This window comes from Callorhinchus milii, unplaced genomic scaffold (assembly GCF_018977255.1).
Source record: "Callorhinchus milii isolate IMCB2004 unplaced genomic scaffold, IMCB_Cmil_1.0 Scaffold25, whole genome shotgun sequence".
In the NCBI taxonomy this organism is placed as follows: domain Eukaryota; kingdom Metazoa; phylum Chordata; class Chondrichthyes; order Chimaeriformes; family Callorhinchidae; genus Callorhinchus; species Callorhinchus milii.
This window is the reverse complement of record NW_024704766.1, coordinates 6,592,514-6,615,016: the sequence shown is the minus strand read 5'-3', so window position 1 is coordinate 6,615,016 and position 22,503 is coordinate 6,592,514. Positions and strand designations below refer to the sequence as shown.

The 22,503-nt window shown below is 45.0% G+C and overlaps 1 protein-coding gene across 1 annotated transcript in view; it reads right to left on the bottom strand.

Moving 5' to 3' along the window:
• The window catches only part of LOC103187707 (POU class 2 homeobox associating factor 1), a 50,558-nt gene extending 28,381 nt beyond the window's left edge, over positions 1-22,177 (bottom strand). Inside the window, exon 1 of the mRNA XM_042343837.1 lies at positions 21,928-22,177. Within this exon, the coding sequence (XP_042199771.1) occupies positions 21,928-21,955 (28 nt within the window). The 5' untranslated portion in view covers positions 21,956-22,177. The remainder of the gene's footprint in view (positions 1-21,927) is intronic.
• Positions 22,178-22,503: the final 326 nt, after the last annotated feature.

Genomic DNA, 22,503 nt, shown 5'->3' with positions numbered 1-22,503 from the left:
AGCTCGTGTACTCTCACGCACCAGTCTCCGCGACCCCATCACTCCCACCCTCGCCCGACCCCATCACTCCCACCCTCGCCCGACCCCATCACTCCCGCCCTCGCCCGACTCCACTGGCTCCCCATCCCCCAGAGAATCAAGTTCAAAATCCTTGTCCTCACCTTTAAGGCCATCCATGGCCTTGCCCCCTCCCACCTCTCTGACCTGCTGACTCCCTACCAACCCGCCCTCTCCCTCCGCTCCTCAGGCTCCGGCCTACTCCATGTCTCCCGCCCGACCCGCCCTACCATCGGTGGCCGGGCTTTTAGCTTCTCTGCCCCCACACTCTGGAACTCAATCCCACAGTCCCTTCGGACCCCGATACCTGACTGTTCAGCGATTTGGGACGTCCTCCCGACGTGAAAGGCGCTGTATAGATGTCATTTTGTTGTTGTTGTTGTTTCCATTTTGTATAATCTATGTTATGAAGTGACTGAGATCAATGTGTTGAAGGAAATGGGGTTTGTTACAATGGGGAAAATCACATGTGCACTATTTCATATAATTTCTTAAAAAGAAACACACAAGTGTTGAATTTATAATTGTAACAATAATACTTGCACTTGATGTAGCACCTTATCACGTCATCCAAACTTTTGAAAGCACTTCGCAGGATTTACTGTGAAGTGTAGTGACTGTGTGTTTTGGAGACAAACCCAGCAGCCAATTTGCACACAGCAAATGTCCCACAGACAGCCATGAAATTGACTGAATTGTCAAAGAGTATTATTTACAGTAGGGTCAATGCTTTCAAAATTATTAATGATAATAACATATAATAACATGTAATAAAGTTATATGTCATTTGATATAACACCTTATTACGTTGTTGAGACGCCTCAGAGCACTTCACAGAATGTAATGTAACTGTGTATTTTGTGGGCAAAACCAATTACGCACAACAGTGTCCCACAAACAGTCATGGGATTGAGTGATAAAATTACTATAATTTTTCTGTGATCCACCCATCGCTAACAACCGTGTTCCTACTTACTGCCGGGTAACCAGAGGCGTGTGGATAAGGAAACTTGCATAAGGTTTCGCCCTTAGAAATTGTGTATCTGCGAATTTTGCCTTAAGTGTGATATTAAGCGCGCATGTTACTTTCAGTTTTTATTCCCCAAAGCAGGCATCACCTCATTTCAGAATAACTGGGTAATTGTGAGTCAGCTACGATACTCTCAAGTTCTCAGGCAAGAAGACAGTGAGCTTTACCCCACAACAGACCTCTCCGAGTAGGTGAGAAAACCACGAACACACAACTAGTGACTCAGAGAAGCGTTTCACTCCCTCCTACATACTCCAGGCAACCCCTTCGTGCTTCACCTCTTTATCATCTCAGAGAACTTTTTGGCGAGCTGAAAGCAATATCACCTTTGGACAACAACCTGCACTCATGCAGCGGCCTTCACACAGGGCAGTGCCTCAAAGTGCTTAACGGTGGTGGAGCCTGGGGAGGGAGGAGGTGACCGTAAGCTCTTAAGTTGTGGTCTTGAAGAGGAGAAGGAGAAGGGGGAAGGAGTGGGGTGGTGGTGGGGGGGGCAGGTGCAAGATGGAGGGATTGAGGGAGAGAGTGCCAAAGGTTGGACAGTGATTTCTGGCATTTCAGCAAACTAACCTGTCCGTTCGATTATGAGGCAACAACAAAAACAACAATTGAACAAATGACAGCGCCTTTCACGTCGGGAGGATGTGCCAAGGCACTGGACAGGGATTTTGGACCCGAGCTGGGGATTGGGATCAGGAGGGGTGGAGCGCAGAGAGGGTATAGGTGTAGGAGGGCGACCGAAGATGCGGTCGAAGAGGAATATCTTGAGACAGACCTTGAAGGAGGTGAGGGAGAGGATAAGAGGAAGGAAATGTGGGATGGAGTTCCAGAGGGTGCGGGCAGATAGGCTGAAGGCCAGACCACCGACGGTGGGGGGTGCAGGGCAGGGGACGTGGAGCAGGCCAGAGCCCGCTGAGCAGAAGAAGTGGACAGGTTGATGGGGGTCGGCAGGTTGGAGATGTAGAGGGGGACAAGGTCATGGAGGGCCTTGAAAGTGAGGATGAGGATTTTGAATTCTGTCCTCTGAGGGATGGGGGTCAGTGGAGCCAGACGAGGGTGGGTGGGGTAATGGGGTAACGGAGCCTGGTGCGGGAGAGGACATGAGCTGCAGAGTTCTGGATGATCTGCAGCTTGAGGAGGGAAGAGTTGGGGAGGCCGACAAGGAGGGAGTTTCCGAGGTCGAGCCTTGAGATGACGAATGCGTGTATGAGGGTTTTGGTGGTCTGAGGGGTGAGGTAGTGGGGGAGTCGGGCAATTTTGCGGAGGTGGGGAAAGGTGTGAACAAGGTGTTCCTGACAGAGCGAGTGGTGTGTGCTTTTTCTCTTGTGGTTCTTACCCACAAGGTTAAGCTTAAGCTGCCCTTTAAGGATACAAGTTGTATATCACCTTTGGGTGAGTGCCTGAGGAGGCATTGTACGTGCAAGTCTATCTGTTAATACCTTTTATCGATGAATCATGCGCTTGTGGCCTGATATTTATTATACACACACTGTGACCTCTTCCTTCCTGGCCCTTTGGCCACACAGACAAGCAAGCTTAGGTAAGTTCAGCCTGGCCCAATGGGTAGCGCTCTCTCGACTCTGAGTCAGAAGGTTGTGGGTTCAAGCCTCAATGTTGGGACTTGGAATCACACAGTCTAAGCTGACACTCCAATGCAGCGCTGGGGGTGTGTTACATTGCATTGTCGGAGATACCGTCCTTCGGATAAGATGTTAAACCGAGGAGGACCCGTCTCCGTGTTTAAGTGGACGTTAAAGATCTTGCGGCGCTATTTGAAAAGAGAAGGAAGTTTCTACTGATATCCTGTCCGACAATCCCCTAAATAAAATTGGTCGCTTTCTCCATGACTGCTGGTAGGACATTGCTGCTGGTAAACTGGCTCTGCCATGTTTTGCTCCACAAAATACACAGTCACTCCTCTGTACAGTATATTGTGCGAAGCATTTCAAGATGTCTCAACGATGTGATAAGGCGGTATATCGAGGGATATATTAGGTGATCTTTAACAGCCACCCGAACAGCAGCAGATGGGTTTAACGTCTCATCTGAAGGACGGCACTTCCAACAAAACAGCGCTCTCTCCCCTCCACCGCAACGGCCTGGCCAGCAGACACTGACATCCTGGTAAGAGCTAATAGAGTATTGCCGTTTTGATACGACACACTTTGTGCCGGACGCAAATTTTAACCGTGGCTCTAAACGGAACCAGAAACACGCTCAAAGTAACTCAAGCGGCTTTAGTTCCAGTAAAACCTGGGCTCTCAGCTAATTGGTAGCGGGTGGCTTTATTTAGCAACCAAAAGCAGCAACCAAAACTGAGAAATTAAAATAATAAAAATACTACGGTTGCTATTTCAGTTCCCCTCGGTTAGTTCCCAGACATCCTCCCACTTACCAAAATAATCCCATTGCATCTGTACCCAACACCTTTGCTGGTACCTCTGAAGCTCAACCTTAAATTGACCTTTATCTTAAAGTCTTATTGCAACCTTCGCCCCCATTTCCCAGCAACAGGATTTCCAATAATTTTGAATGTAAAATATTAAAACCGGTTCTGTGTATCAAGGCCCCGAATAGCAATCTGAGTGTAAAATGCTTCGAAAATAATTCCCTCCTGAATATTAATTCCCCCTCCAACTCGCCCTCCTGTTGTTCACTTTTACTTTCCAATTGCCTTGCTGTTAATAACATGATGGTCTTCACAAACACTGGCCTCATTTATGTCCCCCAACTTTACGTCCCCCTGCTCTGTGGTCTGGAACTCCATCCCGGATTCTTTCCTCCACGTCACTTGCCACACGGACCTGTCCGCTCCCTCTGCTCAGTGGGCTCCAGCCTGCTGCATGTCCCTCGCTTGGCCCGGCCCAGCTCACCCCCACCATCGGCGGTCGGGCCTTCAACCTTGCCACCCTCACCTTCGGAACTCCATCCTACAGTCCCTTCGCTGCGGGTGGGATCAGAGAGGGATGGTAGGCAAGGGGAGGTGGAGGAGGAAAGATGACCGAAGGCACGGTTGAAAGGGATGGTCTTGAAATGGGCCTTGAAGAAGGCAAGTGAGGGAGCGAGGTGGAGGGACTCCTGGATGGAGTTACAAAGGGTGTGGGCAAAAACGCTGAAGGCCTGACCGATCTATAACAATATCATGTGAGGTAATTCTCTAATGAGTAGGATGGTCCTCGTTCGACATGAGCCATGAAGCAAACAAAACTGAATGATCCTTTATCTCTTTAAAAGCCAGAGTTTTACCTTCCATGCTGACTAGGTGGGAAATTTATAATAATAATAATAATAACAATAATTCTTGCATTTGATAAAGCGCCTTATCACGTTGCTGAGACATCTCAAAGCGCTTCACAAAATATATTAAAGTGTGTATTTTATGGGCGAAACACGGCAATTGCGAACAGCGTCCCACACACAGTCGTGGATTGAGTGACCGATTTTTTTTTGAGGAATTATTATCCCCCAAAGCAATCCCCCAATTGAGTAACAAGCCATTTGCATAACTTGTATGAAAGTGGAGTAAATCGGTACGTGTTCTGAAGGTACAGCATGTTCACTCCTCTCGAGTGCCTTAAGCTTCCAAAGACTTTCACCTGATCAAGCCCAGCTCTGGGCTACGGTTAATTTGTCACAGTCTCTGTCAACACTTCAAACGCTGGCTTGAGGGGGAGATGGGTTATGTGTCCTTTCTCCTTTGGGGCTGGATCCAATCGCCCTCATAGCCAGCATCACAGGTTCTGCGAACTTGTGTCTCATCTAAATAATAATAACGTCTCAAAGCGCTTCACAGAATATAATGCAAAGTGAATTGATTGTGTATTTTTCGCCCACAAAATTCAATTTACAGTATATTCTGTGAAGCGCTTTGAGACGTCTAGTTGATAAGTGCAAGGATTATTATTATTATTTTGAGGCTGAAAATCGGCGGCCAATTGCGCACAGCAGTGCCACAAACAGTGGCGGATTGAGTGACCGAATTATTATTTTAAAAGAATGTTTTGAAGGAATTATTATCCCCGGAAAAGCGATCCACCAATCGAATAATAACTGGGTTCCTACTTACTGCTTGGTAAACAGAGGTGTGTGTGTGGAGTAAGGAAGGAGTTCGCCCCGCCTGGGAATTGAACCCGGGTTCTCTCGCTTGCGAGGCGAGCAAGCTAACCACTACGCTGCAGGACTCCACAAATCATTGCTGCTCCTGGTTAATTGATAGGCATAAGTTGACATTTAACCAGCCTCATGCGAGAGTTCAAATTAAGAACCAATTTCTTTTTGCCTGAGTTATTGTCTCCTAACAAAAGCAAACAGTAGACTTGCTCATTAAATCCTTCAATAGGGGAAGAAAGTTACTTTACTAGAAGCAGTACATCCATATGCTTAATTGTGCTTGAATCTGATCGGAACGGATCAAAGCGGTCTCCGGTCAGCTCCATATCCCCCGCCCTGCCCACCCACCATGGATGGTCAGATCTTCAGCCTCTCTGCCCCCAATCTTTGGCACTCCATCCCACATTCCCATCGCCTTGCCCCCTCCCTTGCTTCCTTCAAGACCTTCCTCTTCGACCGCGCCTTCCGTCACCCTCCTACCCTTACGCTCCCTTGCCCTCCAATCCTCCTTATCTCAACCCCACCTCAGCTCAGGTCCAAATCCTCAAAAGTCTAGGGCCTTGTGATGTCCTCCCGTCGTGAAAGCTGCTGGGCAAATACAAGTTGTTGTTGCTGTAGAATGTGCCTTGGGTAAGTGATGGGGATTGGAGACAAGTGTTTCTAATAGATACGGTACTGGTACAAACTTCATTAATGCTAGTCTAGAAACATGACTCAACCAATATTCAGGACCTCCAAAACAATAGATGGTGCGGCAGGAAACTAATTTAGTGGCGTCTGTGTTGATTGATGAGCATAGAATTGGGGGAAGTTCCATGGTTTGCTTTTAGTGCCTCCACAGAGAGGATGTTCTGTGTGTTACTTGTGACATTCGCCCGCACTAAAACCCGTGCCCCCATCATACCAGTTCTTGTCATCGCCACTGCTCCCTATCACCAAATGGATCGATTTCAAGCTCCTCTCACGCGTCTTCAAATCCCTTCACGCCCTGACACCTCCCGACCACTCCAACCTACTCATTGCCCAATCCACTAGTCGTTGCCTACGCTCGAATGGCTCCAGCCTCCTGCTCGTCCTTTGTGCCCTCCGTTTCACCACCAACAGCTGCGCTTTCAGCCACTACGCCTTGAAACTCTACAACACTCTCCCTCAATCCCTCTGCCTTGCCCCTTCGTTCCCCATCTTCAGGTTGCTTCTGAAGACCTTCCGCTTTGATCGTGCCTAAGGTCACCTCTCCCCTCTCCCCCACTCTGAGTCATGCTCCACGCTGCCCTGTGTGAGGGGAACTATATAAATGCAAGTTGTTGTTGTTACTCTCCCTCTTTTGCTGTTTCCCCACAAGCTCAAGGAAGAGAAATATGGAAGAGGAATACACGCAAAAAAATGTTATAATCCCTGTGTTTGAGAGAGTCTGTTGCCTCACTTGGTGACCCACTTTGGTACACATTGGCTTCGGAGTCAGAAGGTTTAGAGTTGGAGTCATGCTCCACCATTGTCAAGCGCTCTGTGATGCTACTCTGTGTAAATGCAAGTTGTTGTTGTTGCTGAGTCAGAAGGTTTTAGGTTTCAAGTCCCACATTTGGGACACTTGAGTTCACGACCCGCGCTGACCCTCCAAAGCAATGATGGGGAAGCGTTGCATTACCAGAGATCCTGGATGAGACCTTAAGTTTCCGCGTTTCGCCCACAAAGCTTTGCGACATCTTGAGTGCTCTGGGACACTACCCCGCGTGAGGGGCGCTATACAAATGCAAGTTGCTGTTGTTTTCGTTGTTTATAAGGCACTATACCAAATGCAAGAATTATTGTTATTATTATTATTATTAAACTGAGGCCTCATCAGTGCCATGATCAGGTGGCTGTTAAAGATCCTGAGGTACTGTTGGAAAAAAGAAGGAAATTTCTCTCTCCTGGTGTCCTGGCCAACAATCCCCCAATAAGATTGGTCACTCGTTCCATAGCTGTTTGTGGGACATTGCTGTGCACAACTGTGCTGCCGCGTTTGCCTACAAATACACAGTCACTTCATTTCACTGTAAATCCTGTGAAGCGCTTTGACCTGAAAAGGCACGATACCAAGTGCAAAAACTACAAAGATGTGGGATCGTCGGAATGACTAGGATTCCAAACTGACTGTTCCAGTTGGCTTGAATCAAATTTATCAACGCAAAGCAATGTTTAAAACCTCCCCGAGAGATATCACCAACAAAGCCCTGCGCTGGGCCCTGCGCTGGGCTATTTGACAGGACAAATTACTATGTATCTGTGTTTTGATTGGCGATTGTTGCTAAGACTTTTGACTGTAGCTCTCCCTGAGCCACTAAATCCATGAACATTCATAAGATCGCAAGATTGGTTTGGATGCAGAAGCCCCTATGGCGTATTTGATCTCATCCTTCCAACCTCTCCATTGTGGAGTCCTGTGGTTAGACACTCGCCTCGCGAGCGAGAGGACCTGGGTTCGATTCGCGGGCAGGGTGAAATGTCAGGCAAGTTTCCTTACTCCACACACCTCTGCTTACCTCGCAGTAAGTAGGAACCGGTTGTTAGTCAATTGGCAGATTTTTTTTCCGGTAGTAATAATCCCTTAAAAAATTAATTTTCGGCCACTCAATCAATCCACGACTGTTTGTGGGACACTGCTGTGCACAATTGGCTGTCACATTCCACCCACAAAATATACAGTCAATTCACTTTGCAGTATATTCTGTGAAGCGCTTTGAGACGCTTCGAAGATGTGATAAGGCACTGTATCAAATGCAAGGATTATTATATATTATTATTACAGCTATTGAGCTGTTTCTCAAATGAATCCCAGCCTCCTGGACTCAACCACATGTGTAACCCCCTTTCCAGTCATTAATTACCCTCCATGTAAAGAGATACTTCCTGGTGCCTCAGACCCCTACTCTTCAACCTGTACATACTCCCTCTTGGTGACATCATCCGCAGACATGGGGTCAACTTCCAAATGTACACAGATGACACCCAACTCTATCTCACTGCCTCCTCCCTCGACTGCAGGACCACTCTATCCTGACAGAATGTCTGTCAGACATTAAGTCCTGGATGAGAGCAAACTTTCTACAGTTGAACGTCAGCAAGACCGAGGCTCTCCTGATTGGCTCCCGTGAGCGCCTTCTCACCTCAGGCACTGACAGCATCAGCATCCATGGTTGTACACTCCACCTCACCAAGCCAGTCAGGAACCTGGGTGTCTTGTTCGACCCTCAACTATCTTTTCTCCCCGACATCTGTGCCACGAACCTCTCTGCCTTCCCACACCTCCACAACATCGCCCGACTCCGCCACTGTCTCACACCACAGGCCCCCAAAATGCTCATACCTTCATTATAACCAGGCTAGACTATGGTAATGCCCTCTTTGTTGGCCTCTGCAACTCTTCTCTCCATAGGTCATCCAGAATTCTGTAGCTCGTGTCCTCTCCCGCACCAGATTCTGTGACCCCATCACCCCCACCCTCGCCCGGCTCCACTGGCTCCCCATCCCTCAGAGGATAGAGTTCAAAATCCTCGTCCTCACTTTCAAGGCCCTCCACGGCCTTGCCCCTTCTTACCCTTCCGACCTGCTAACCCCTTATCAACCTGTCCGCTCCCTCCACTCAGCAGGCTCTGACCTGCTCCATGTCCCCCGCCAGGCCCCGCCCCACCATCGGCAGTCGGGCCTTCAGTCTCTCTGTACCCACCCTCTGGAACTCCATCCAACATCCCCTTCGCCTCACTCTTTCCCTTGCCTCCTTCAAGGCACACCTCAAGACCATCCTCTTCGACCCTGCCTTCAGCCACCCTCCTTACCTTCTCTGCCCTCCCCCCTCCCTGATCCCAAACCCCAACCCTCCCACTCCCCCACACCCCCCAACCCCACCACTCGACTCGGGTCCTAATCTCCCGAGGTGAAAGGCGCTTTACAAATGTAATACTGTACTGTGCCTGCCGTGAAATTGCCCTTTGCAACTCTGAACCCACGCTCTCTCATTCTGCTAGCCCAGCGCATCTGAAAGCACTGTATATTCAGGGTATTACTCTCTTACTCTCTGTCCCACTTTAAAGTACCGCAATAAGGTGAACTGTGAGAAGAGCGATGGTTAAGAAGCAGGCCCCTTTGTTGCATTGCACAATCTTGTGTCAGATCTGACCCCTAGATATGCTTCCTTGACGAGAGGTGATTAGAATCATCTCACGTCAACAGTGGAACGGGCTCCTTAAGGACACAGTTCCAAGCAGAAAGTGATGATTCTTTGAAACACAGACTAGATCGTTTTCTTTTAAGAAATAACCTTGTACAGTACAGAAGTATTTCGGGACATATGTGCGTGAGACCGCCAGGAAGGTGGTAGGCGAACTAGATGGGCCTCGGCCTGTTTTTCGTCTAGCACTTCTTACGTTCTTAATCAGTTTGTTACGCAACGAGAAGTCTACTCGTCTTGAGCGAGCTGAGAATTCAGACCTTTTCAATTGAGTATTAATTTTTCACCCCCTTTGAGCCGAGATCTTGTGTGTCAAGGCCGCGAGAGATTTTACTCATTTTTTTCTCAAACCACGAAACAGGTTCTGTACCCTCTCTCGCTTGTTTCTGCTGCGACGCAGACCCTTTCTGGAAGCAAAGCTCTACGGGCTCGCCGCTGTGCGCGATTGGCTGCCGCGTTTCGCCCGAAAAAATATACAGTCACTCCGCAGTGTATTGTCGCTTTGCAGTGTATCCTGCGAAGCGGTTGGAGACGTCTCGAAGTCCCGATAAGGCGCTGTATCGAATGCAAGGATTAACCTTGTTACGGTTGTTATTATTATTCCGATGACAGAACATTATTATTCAAACTGCGCTGAGTAAAAACCCTTGAAAACAGATTTGCGCAAGCTGAAATTGAGGCGGTGATAAACGTGTTTTATTGTTTACCTCAAGCTAAGCTAGCAACAGAGTTTCTACTGGCAACGGCTGATAGGAAACTAGCGCCGCTGATTCTGAGAAACGTGAAACCGCCAACCCATATATGGTACAGAATCTCCCGAGACAGGCAGGAAGTGGGAGGTTTCAGGTTGCGAGGCAGACTCTAGTGGGGACATCAAAAGCCGTCCGCCGACCGACAGACGGAAGGATAGGTGTGCCCACGACGCTCGGAGTCGGAATGATCCGTTCCGCCCGTACAGGGGACCACGGTCGGAATTATCTGCTGTCCGCCCAGACCGATCAATACATCGGGCGCCCCGATGGAATCAAAAGCAGGCGTTTCTGCTCCAGTTGGGTTCATTGCCACCCCAAAAAAGAACAGCGTACGGAGGAGTATCAAGGCAGGTAGCAAAAGTGGTGAAAGTAACTCTTTCCAAACCTCAAAGAAATAAACGCCTTATGAATCATCCGCTCTGAGCCTCACCTGGGTTCTTTCGAGGTGCTGAAGAGCTGAGATGAATTAGCTGTTACCTGGTGACACCGAGAATTCCAATACATTCATTTATGCCAATTGTTAGCACAGCCTCTTTCTAAGGTTCTTTACCCATCGAGTGACATTTAGATACCTCACTTTTGTGGTTGTTATAGTAAAAGGAACACTCCACATCACAGAATTTTTTTGTAATCCTGTAGTGACTGTAATTCTGGATGATCACAGCAGTCAGTTTCAGCACTGCAATGTCCTGTATGATGTGAGCGACCAATTTTTTTTNACCTGGTGGGTGGAAGAGACCAGGACACAGAGAGAAATTTCCTTCTCTTTTCCAATAGAACCACAGGATCTCTAATGCCCAACTGAACAGGCACAGACGGGACCTTGGCTTAACGTTCCACCTGAAGGACAGCACCTCCAACGAAACAATGTCAGTGTGGTCTGTGAGTTAGAATACTAACATGGGCCTACAACCCACAAGTGACTGGCTCAGTGCTATCAACTAAGCCAGGCTGACACCTAATTGATATTGAGTGTATTGCATCTATGTTCGTCCCAATAGCTCCCATGTGTGGGAGATTGTGCTGAACAAATATATAGGATTTCTTTGAGGATATCACACACAATAAACTCCGATAACTCATCATTCCACAATGGGAAAAGGGCTGAGTGGCGAGCAATCAGCAATGGGGGGGTGGGGGTGTTAGGCATATGTGTAAGTGAATAAATAAATGTGGTTGGGAAATTAATAATAAAATAAATAATAATAATAATAATCCTTGCATTTGATACAGCGCCTTATCACGTTGTCAAGACGTCTCAAAGCGCTTCACACGACTGTGTATTTTGTGGGCGAAACGTGGCAGCCAATTGTCCACAGCAGCGTCCCACAAACAGTTGTTCATTAAGTGACCAAATTATTATGTTTGACAGCTTGATGACGTAACTAATAGTGACAAGTTAAGGCAGGGTCGATTTATCAGGAGTTCAGTGTACATAGTAACCAGGAAGGTGGTTATTTGCCTACAGTTTAGGGAGGCATTTGATGCTGTCCCCACATCTAGACACGACATAAAGCTCAGGCTCATAGGATGGATGGTAATATATTTGGCTGATATGCTGATGACGGCACAGCCAGCCTGGCTCATCAGCAGGACTTGGAAGGGCAGGCCAGCCACTGGGGGCAGGGAATCCTCCCAGTGAGTTCCTGTTAACCCTACAACTAAAAGCAGGGAAAGCTTGCCAGACAGCAATATCAATGGCAAGCTGTGCGGTTTTGGCTGGTCAGTCTCCGGCAGTTATCCCAAAGCACACTCTGGGCTCCCCCCAAGTCTTGGCTCTTGCCAACCTGTGCCTAATGCTCTCCAGAATTAGATAAGCAGGATACGTCCCTCCAGGAAGAGAGAAAGAGTGCACGTTCCTTTCCAATGATGGGTTTCTGCAAATATATGTCAGACACTTGGCTGACCAAATATATATATATATATATACATATATTCAGCTGTATCAGCACATGTGTAGACAATAACGTGTGGTGGTGTACCTCTGTCAGGTTTGAAATTGTGTGTTAGTGGTGTGCACAGCGGTTAGCACTCAGACCACTATTATTTATATATTTGTCCTGAAATAATTTGGACTCTGCTGTCTTCTCTGAGGCATCTAATTATGCAGCAGACATCAACCAGGGAAAAGTTAGCAATGATGAGAATCAGCGTTCTGCAGATTCAAAGGGATCTGTAATAATAATAATAATCATTGAATTTGATATCGCGCCATACCACGTCTTCGAGACGCCTCAAAGCGCTTCGCAGATTATACCGTCAAGTGAATTGACTGTGTATTTTGTGGGCAAAACGTGGCAGCCAATTGGCACAGCAGCGTCCCACCAACAGTCATGAGTGACCAATTTATTATTTATTTATTTATTTTTATGGGAAGAATCTTTACCCCTAGAAAAGCGATCCGTCAATCAACTGACAACCAAGTCCCTACTTACTGCTAGGTTAACAGAGGCGTGTGGAGTATGGAAACTTGGCCAATGTTTCATCCTGCTGAGAATCGAACCCAAGTCTCTCGCTCGTGAGTCAAGAGCTCTAACCACTGACCTACAGGACTACAAAAGGCTGGCAAAGACAGGAATGTGGGTAGCCCGGTGGTGGTTGCAGTCTAACACAGGAAAATGTAAAATTATGAGATTGTGCATAAGAAAGGATTTTTTTTTGGACAGCCGGGTGTCTGACACATGCGGAAACCCATCACCAATGCTTAAGAGTCTCCAAACCAACTGAGAATTCCCCGCCTCCCACCTACACATGGAAATCCCAGAGATAGATTGTTGGAATGGAATGAGCTCTCTCTCTCTGGAGAGACACATCCTGCTTATCCAATTCTAGAAACTATTAGGCGCCGGTTGGCAAGAGCCAAGGCTTGGGGGGAAGCCCAGAGTGTGTGTTGGGGTAACTGCTGGAGTCTAACCAACTAAAACTGCATATTGAGAACACAGTTTGGAAGATAAGATATTGCGGAACATGTTCCTGATAGAAATAGTACTTGAGATATCAGAACAGGAGCAGGGCGTTAGAGTTTGGTGGTCAGGCCAATAAAGCTATCTAGATAGCCCCCAGATATATTAATCATAATTCTTGCATTTGATATAACTAATAGCTTATCACATCATCGAGAAACCTTAGGCAAGTTTCTTTACTCCACATGTCTCTGTTTCCCTAACAGAATAGGAACCTGGTTGTTAGTCGATTGGCAGATCGCTTTCTTCAAAAAAAATATTTAATTTGGTCACTGTTTGTGGGACACTGCCGTGTGAATTGGCTGCCACGTTTTGCACACAAAATACACCTTATAGCACCTTATCACATCTTCAAGACGCCTCAAAGCGCTTCACAGAATACACTGTAAAGTGAATTGACGGTATATTTTGTGGGCGAAACGCGGCAGCCAATTGCGCACAGCAGCGTCCCCACAAACAGCCGTGGATTGAGTGAACAAGATGGACTAACAACCGGATTGCAGCGGTTTCCGAAGTAGCTTACAAAACCTGTTTTGAAAACCTCTCAGTATGAGCAGGCACGGTTCGATTGCAATGTACATAGAAGTCCAGAAATAAAACCGCCTTTTGTTCACTTCTTTTTAGTCCCTGAAAATGAAACTCGGAAAACAAGCGTCACAAGGTTACGTTTTGCAGGCGTGGACGTAAACGAAACTCGTTTGTTTTCACCATTGCCTCGAGCTGCAAAGCCCCCACTTCCCTGACTCCCACCGCCCTCCCCTGGCCCTCAACCCTCCCCCCCCCACCCACCCACCCAGCGCAATGTGTTGAAATGACCCACAGAAAGAAGTCTGGTGATGAATAAACAGAACTGGGTATCAGCAGTGCAGGTGGCCAGATGGATCCCCAGGGGGAAACTCGTGTGCATTTCGAGGCATCTTTAACTGTAATCGTGTCCACTGGAACGTGAAAAGGAAGCGGTCTCAAACTGGTCCCATTTTATACTTCATCTGCTCAGCCAGCCGGAGTCAAAGGCCTCTGCGTTCGGTCAACGTAATCAGAGCTGACTGCCGCGGAACTCGTTCGTGCCATGGGGTAAAGATTTGTGGAGTTATGCTACACATCCCCCACACATTTTTTTCACACTCAAAGGCCAGTGGAAATCTGGAACTCTCTCCCTCCCCCAAAAGGCTGTGGATTACAGCTGGATCCATTCACATTTTCAAGACTGAGGTGGAGAGATACTTGTTACTTCAGGATATGAAGGGACATATCCCTTGATTGCTGGGCAAAGGCAGGTATTTGGAGTTGAGGTACAGATCAGCCATGATCTAATAGAATGGCGGAACAGGTTTGAGGGGCTGAAATGGCCTACTCCTCTTCCAATGTTCCCTGCCCGCCCCACCATCAGCCTTCAGCCTTTCTGCCCCCACTCTCTGGAACTCTATCCCTGATCCCTTCTGCATCGCCCCATCCTCCCTTTGCCTCCTTCAAGGCCTGTCTCAAAATCTTCCACTCTGACAGTGTCTTCGGTCACCCTCCCTGCCCTTCACTCCTCTTGACTCCAACCCACAGCTTGGGTGCAAACCCTTCCCTGTCCACCACCTTGGGATGTCCTCCTGATGTGAAAGGCTCTATAATATAATTTGTTGTTTAGTAACACAAGGAAAGTGCTATGAAACACCACAAACTTTATACCCCAATTGTTTCCCCGCCTTGGAAATCAAAAAGCATTGGCGGTTCAGGCCCCAAAATTCTCCCCAGTCTTAGACCACAGAACATCTTGTTTTAAGATTTAGAGTGGGTCAGGACCGTGGAAAATTCCTAAACTCAGCCTTAATTTGGAAGCCAGTTTCCTGTAGATTCCATTCCAACAAACTATCTCTGGATTTTCCCTGTGTAGGTTGAATGCATGGAATTCTCAGTTTGATTTGGATACTCTTAAGCATGGTGTTGGGTTTCTACATGTGTCAGACACTCAGCTGACACCCCCCCAAAAATCATCTAGTTTCAGAGTGAAACCAGCATATTCATAGATTCTCAAAAATCCCTTCCCTTACTCTATTGATCTCAGAAGGACTGTGAGCCCCACAAACTGCGTCTTCTATTCATTTTTGGACTCAGACCTCATGACTGTGAACGTCACTGACACTGGAACGCATCACATCCACGCCCGGCTGTGTTCACAAACTCTTAGAATCTTACAGCACAGAAGGAGGCCATTCGGCCCATCGTGCCTCTTTGAAAGAGCTACCAACTAGTCCCACTCCCCCAGCTTTTACCCCAATTAGTCCCACTCCTCCCGCTCTTACCTCATAGCCCTGCACTTCTTTTCCTTTTCAAATACCTTTCCAATTTCCTTTTGGAAGCTACTGTCAAATCTGCTTCCACCCACCCTTTCAGGCAGTGCATTCCAGACCGTAACAACTCTCTGGGTAAAAAAAAAATTCTCCTCGTCTCCCCTCTGGTTCTTTTGCCAATTATCTTAAATCTGTGTCCTCTGGTTGCCAACCCACTTACCCGAGGAGACAGTTTCTCCCTATCAACTCTATCAAAACCCCTCATCATTTTGAACACCTCTATTAAATCTCCCCTTAACCTTCTTTGTTCTGAGGAGTTTGTTTTTCGCTTCGTGCTATTTTTTTTTGATTGCAGAGGGTGAAATGAAGCTTCGGTGTCTGTCCAAAATCAGGGCGTGAAAATGTCAGCACTTCTTCCATTACTGAAACACGACCAATGCGTGTGAAAATAAAAGTAGGTATTTCTCAAGTCAAGCATTTATTAAAACCGGTAATAATACAATTGTGGCTGATTCTTCCAATAAGCGCTCATTTACCTTTACTTCTTCACCTCTATCCATTGAACTAGCTGAGCAGTTGACCTTATAAATAATACTAACAAATAATAATCCCTGTATTTGGTATAGCGCCTTATCACGTTCATTGAGACGTCTCAAAGCGCTTCACGGAATATACTGTAAAGTGAATTGACTGTGTATGTGTGGGAAAACGGGGCAGCCAGTTGCAGTGTCCCACAAACACTTGTGGACTGAGTGATCAAATTATAATTTTTTTTGAGGGTTTATTATACCCTGGAAATCGATCCGCCAATCGACTAGCAACTGGGTCCCTACTTACTGCTGGTAAACAGAGGTGTGTGGAGTAAGGAAACTTGCCTAAGGTTTCCTTACTCCGGTTGTTAGTTGAATTTCCCTGTTTCCCCCCCCCCCCCGGCCCTCCATCCTCCCCCACCTCGACCCTCAGCTCAGGTCCATATTTCTGTCTGTCCAGCACTTTGGGACGTCCTCCCGAATTGAAAGGTGCTTTGCACATGTCATTTTGTTGTTGTAGTAGTAGTCGGTTGGCGGATTGCTTTCTGGGGTAATAATTCCTTAAAAAAATAATAAAAGAATAATTTGGTCACTCAACCCGGGTCTGTTTGCGGGACACTGCTGTGCGCAATTGGCTACCCATGTTTTGCCCACAAAATATACAGTTAATTCACTTTACAGTATATTCCGTGAAGTCCTTGGAGACGTCATAACACGTGATAAAGCGCTATATCGAATGCAAGGATTATTATTATTGGACACTCTCTTCTCAGACTCACTTATGAAGAGTGGGCTAGGGTTTAAGAAAGGGCACAGCCACATCTGTCAGAAGCAACCCCCAGCTTGATTCAGGGAAAGTAAAGGAAACAATAGGAGAGTAGGAGGCAGGAAAGAATTAATCACTGGGTGTTACAATAAATCTTTTAATGTTAACTAATTTGCGTTCACAGGAAAATGAAAGTGAGCACCATGCTGATGGGGCATTAACGCTAGGTATCTATTAAATAAATTCTTTAATACATGTAATACATAATTAAAAAAATCATAATTTGGTCACTTAATCCACGATTGTTTGCGGGACTGCTGCGCATAATTGGCCTCCATGTTTTGCTCAATTCATTTTACAGTGAACTCTGTGAAGCGCTTTTAGACGTCTAGCAGACGTGATAAGGTGCTATATCATCATTATTATTAAGGCCCAAAACATCACATAGTCTAAGCCTGTAACACAACAACAACAAATGACATTTACACGGCGCCTTTCATGTCGGGAGGACCTCCCAGGGCGCTGGACAGTCAGGGATTTGGACCCGAACTGGGGATTGGGATCAGGAGGGGTGGAGGGCAGGGAGGGTTAAGTGAAGCTGCAGTTGAAGAGGAGGGTCTTAAGAAGAACCTTGAAGGAGGCAAAGGATTAACCATTTTGTATTAAAATTTAAGATTGCGCAGAAAAATACCTTAACGTTCAGTATTAATATTTTTCTCAATCTCAATTTGGCAAACAGTTTCTGCAGTTTTTACTAAGAATCAGTTTCCAAATTAAAAATTTTCACAATTCTGTGCAATCTGTAATGATTATTAATGTAAGGTTTATAATAATAATAATCATTGCATTTGATATAGAGCCTTCACAGAATATAACGTAAAGTGGAATGACTGTATATTTTGTGGCCGAAACAATTATTATCAGAATCTTAAAAATTACGGGTTGCCCTAAATCCTGGGAAGCCCTGTGAGATGTCCTCTGATGTTAAAGGCATTGAATCATATGCAGAATTATCACTATTATATTTTCAGGTGCATTAACTATTGCTGAAATACAACAAGTACATGTCTAGTACATCTCCAAACCCATAACTTACTCAAGACATGTATATAAGTCCACTGGCATCATATCATTCCTCAGGATATGTATAGGAGCTAATTATTTTCATTCAACAAGTTACTAGGATGTGAGCGTTGATACCACAAATGACTGCCGAAACCTAGTCAACAAAGACCATTAAAATGGAATTGAATAGGCAGATGACGGATAGAAATATATCGGTTTTCGAGTACGGACACAAGATTAAACCTGGGACTCTCTCCTCCAGGAGGCAGTGGATGCTGAATCCATTCCATTTTTCTAGACCAAGGTGGATAGAAATTTGTTAGGTCAGGGTATAAAGGCATTTGGGGCAAAGGCAGATAATTGGAGTTGAGCTATAGATCAGCCATGATCTAATACAATGGTGGAACAGGCTCGAAGGTCTGAATGACCTAATCCTGTTCCTATGTTCCTATTAGAGTAGATGGGTCCAGTGGAGAATTTCACAAGATCATAGGAAGGATTCCGTTTTGCCTGTGCAGAAACATCTTTGTTCTCAACACTAATATTCCCAAATTGCACCACACCTTGTTTGGCATTTCATAGAGTTCCTGTCGCTGCATGAAAACAGGCCCAACTAGTCCATGCCGATCTTTATCTTCCACATAAGCTTCCACCCTCCTATTCCTCTCTCCCACATGTACCCATCAGGCTCCCTCATAAATACATTGATGTTCTCTGCTTCAACCATAGCTTCCGGGCAGTGAGTTCCAGATTCTCACCACCGTGAAGAAGTTCCTACTAAATTCCACATTAGATCTGCTGCTGGCTCGCTTATAGTTATGAGTTTCATGTTTTTGCAGTGCAGTATTGAGTTCAGTTTTAGTTTTCGAACCTGATTATAGCCATCGGAGTGACAGCTTTTCAATACAGCTGGTTGAGAGTCAATTTCAACACACCCAGTAACCATTTATCATAATAATAATATTTCTTGCATTTGATATAGAGCTTTATCATGTCGTTGAGACGTCTCAAAAGCGCTTCACAGAATATACTGCATATTCTGTGGGCGAAACTTGCCAAAGGTTTCGCCCTCCCTGGGAAGTGAACCCAGGTCCTCTGGACGATAAAAAATCTCAAACCAATTCCCACCAACTGCGTTTCAAGACAAGATCCACAGGAATAAATTCAACCCAATAATCTGATGCTGGTTACAAACCACCCTGGTTCATTTTTATTATTTTATAATATCATCTGATCCAAATAAAAAATAATAATAATAATGCTTGCATTTGGTATGGCACCTTATCAGGTCATCGAAGAGTCTCACAGGATTATTTCACAGTAAAGTGCTTCACAGGATTATTTCACAGTAAAGTGTTTTTACAGGAAGGATGTGACATGGATTATTGGTCAGGAATTTCCACATGTAAGTGTCCAGTTTGTGGCTGTCACAGTGGGATGAGTTTAGACACATGAGGAGAGCAGAGAGGAGAAATAACATCAGGAGAGAGACTATCTCTGACCTCACTTCAGGCAAGTTCCTTTGGCAGGGAGGAGGAGATGGATGGAGTAATGGATGGATGGATGGATGGATAGATGGAGGGAGGGAGTGAGCGAGGTGGTTGGAAAGAAAGATAATCAGGGTCTCACTTGCTTTAGTCAATGTCTTGTAAATTCAAGGTAAGTTCAGGGTTATTATCACCCATTTTTTAAGAACAAAAGTCAGAATTGATACTTGAAAAAAAAAGATGTTCTATTGTAGAACAGTTAAAAAAAATCAGCACAGTATCTCTGCGTGGTTTCCTTATTACCATAATAATCCTTGCATTTGTGGCAGCGGCTTATCACGTCTTCGGGACTTCTCAAGCCCTTCACAGAATATTCTTCAGCCTTCAGCCATATTTTGTGGCTGAAACACGACAGTCAATTGTGTACAGCAGTCCTCTGTCACCAAAGACTACTATGTCTATTCAAACATCCTCATCCTACTTTGGTCTCTAACCATTTAGAATCCATTCAGCACCAGCACAGAGCTCAGTTCATGTCAGGAACTCAGGTCAAATAGAATTGCGTCCAGGCCTTTAGCAATTTTATTAAATTGCCTAAATCGTGATTTTTTAAAATCTGAATTATGGTTTTTTCCAATACCGGTATAAGCTTTAGGAAAATAATTTAACATCGATTGGAAACAGAGAATGGAAATTCACAGCACCAGAATATTTGATTGCTATGTTAAATAGTGGGCACTTTCACTGATCAGGCCTTACTCACACACCAAAGGAAAAAAGTAATATTAAAATCCCACAATGGAACTGTTTAACTATGGTCTTTGTTCATCTGATAATCAATATGACATATTGTAAAGTGGTGGATATTCCACTTAGCATTCGAAAAATCTTGTGCATAAAATAACATTTCCATTTGACTAAAACCCCATTCTCTACGTTTTGGTGTGTAACATTTGTGCCTTTTTAAAACACCCTCTCGCTTGCTTGGCTTGTAAAAAAAATAATAATAATAATAATAATTATTTGGTTGCTCCATCCTGTTTGTGGGATGCTGTACGCAATCAGCTGCCACAAAATATACAGTCACTACACTTTACATATAATCTATATCAAATGCAAGAGTTATTATTATTGTATTATTGTAAAAGCCACAGTCAATCTAGTTCAAGCCAAATTTTGTTAGAAAATGCTCTGAATCAACAGTGGGAGGAAATTCAAAGCGTGGGGGAAAGTTGTCCATTGAGAGAATGCAATCTAATTGTTTGGGGGTATCCAAACAATGGTACATGAACTCAAGACAAAGTAAAATACATAAAAAACTTGTCCTCCCCAAATGATATTATTATATTATATTAGATATTATATTATATACACACAGCAAAGTCTCACCACACACAGCCAAAATGTGAATGAGCGATTAATATGTAGGTTTCTTGGCCAAGACACCAGGTGAAACTCCCTTCCCTTTTCCAGTATGAGGTCTTTAACTTTCACCTGAACAGGGTGGAGATGGGATCTTGTCTTAACCTCCCATCCGATAATCTTAATCCGCACTGTATTGGAGCGTCAGCCTAGACTGTAAGCTCAAAATTCCTGGTGTGGGGGCTTGAACCCACGACGGTCTGCCCCAGAGAGGGTGAGCATCTCTCACAGAATTATAAGGCACTGATTTAAACAGACAACTTCCTCACAATCAAATCCGACTACAATGCACTTCCCTCAAGTAACTGAGTCCGAAATGACTCAGCCACCATGCTCCTTCCATGCTCATTCCTTTTCACAGCTGGGCCACGACTTAGCAGAAGTTTAAACAACACCCAAAGCCTCAATAAAGAAATATGCAGCACCACAACTTATATTCGTAAGCAGTAGAGAGAGTGCTCAGCAAAGCGAGATATACAAATGTTTTACACACCAACTACACAGTCAATTCACTTTACAGTGTATTCTGTGAAGTGCTTTGTAATGTCTCAAAGACATGATGAGGCGCTGTATCAAATGCAAGGATTATTATTATTATTATTACTTAAGAAGCTGTGAAAAGTCACTTTTACAACATGGATATTATCAGGGTGAAATGTATTATTAATAATAATAATAATCCTTGCATTTGATACAGCGCCTCATCATGTCTTTGAGACATTACAAAGCACTTCACAGTGATGTTGCAGCCAATACACTGGAGATTTTCAATACTGATATAGGAAATTATAGAAGTACACTTTCAAGATAATACATCAAATACCTGAATAATCTGAAAATGTACTACCTCAAGGTAATATTATCATTATTACTATTATTATAATTAATGATCACATAGAACAAGTTAAGGAAATTTCAAATTGCACATTTCAAGCCCATCATTTCAATTTAAACATGTGGTTGTGCAGTATAAACCAGTGATTAGCCCATATAATCAGAGGCCACTTAAAATATTTAAGAGGGATAATCTCTATGATTCTTTCTGAGTTTCAAATTATTAAAATGATTATTTCCGGGCCACATAACATCACTGTACAGTACGATTCAATATTGAAACAGTCATCCCAGTACTTGCTTTCTTAATCAAAATTGATACGTTTCTTATTACCGACCCTTAATGAGCACTTCACTGATAAGCAAGACATCTTAAATCAACAGTAATGGTAGTGCGCCCCAGAGAAATGACAATCAGTACTTACATTTTGGCCAGTGCATTCTGTGTGTCATGCTGTAACCTTTCACTCTCTCTCTCTCTCTCGCCTTTCTGATCTAGAACAGGGTTGACATCGCTAACTTCTTACAGAGTGCTACAATGGAACATGTCTAGTCGCTGATGTCATTACGTATGTTTGCTCCGACCACAGGTTAGTGAGCCGTATGACAGTTGTGTGGCAGTATTTTTCCCTCACTACAGGCAAAGCCGGGCTGAACTTGCCCTCCACTACGGGCTCTGGAAGATATTAGCAGAACACAGAACTACTATATTACAGGTTTAATGACTGCACACCCTTACTTTTTAAAGCGAGGCTTGTCTTGGTAACTTATTTTTATATCAACGCGCACACAAAATGTTCAGCGACTGACCGAAGACCCATTGAAAGTTCGCTGTGTGCCATAAGCTGTAGGAAACACCTGCTGGGCTCACATTTTTTTTTCTCTTGAGTTTTAGTTCATCCTGTCTTTGACCTGGAAAACAAAAGGACAGCGGTCGCAAAGTGAAAAGCGTTAAAGTCAACTTCATTCTCGAACTGTGGCCAACCTCCGTTATGGAGACT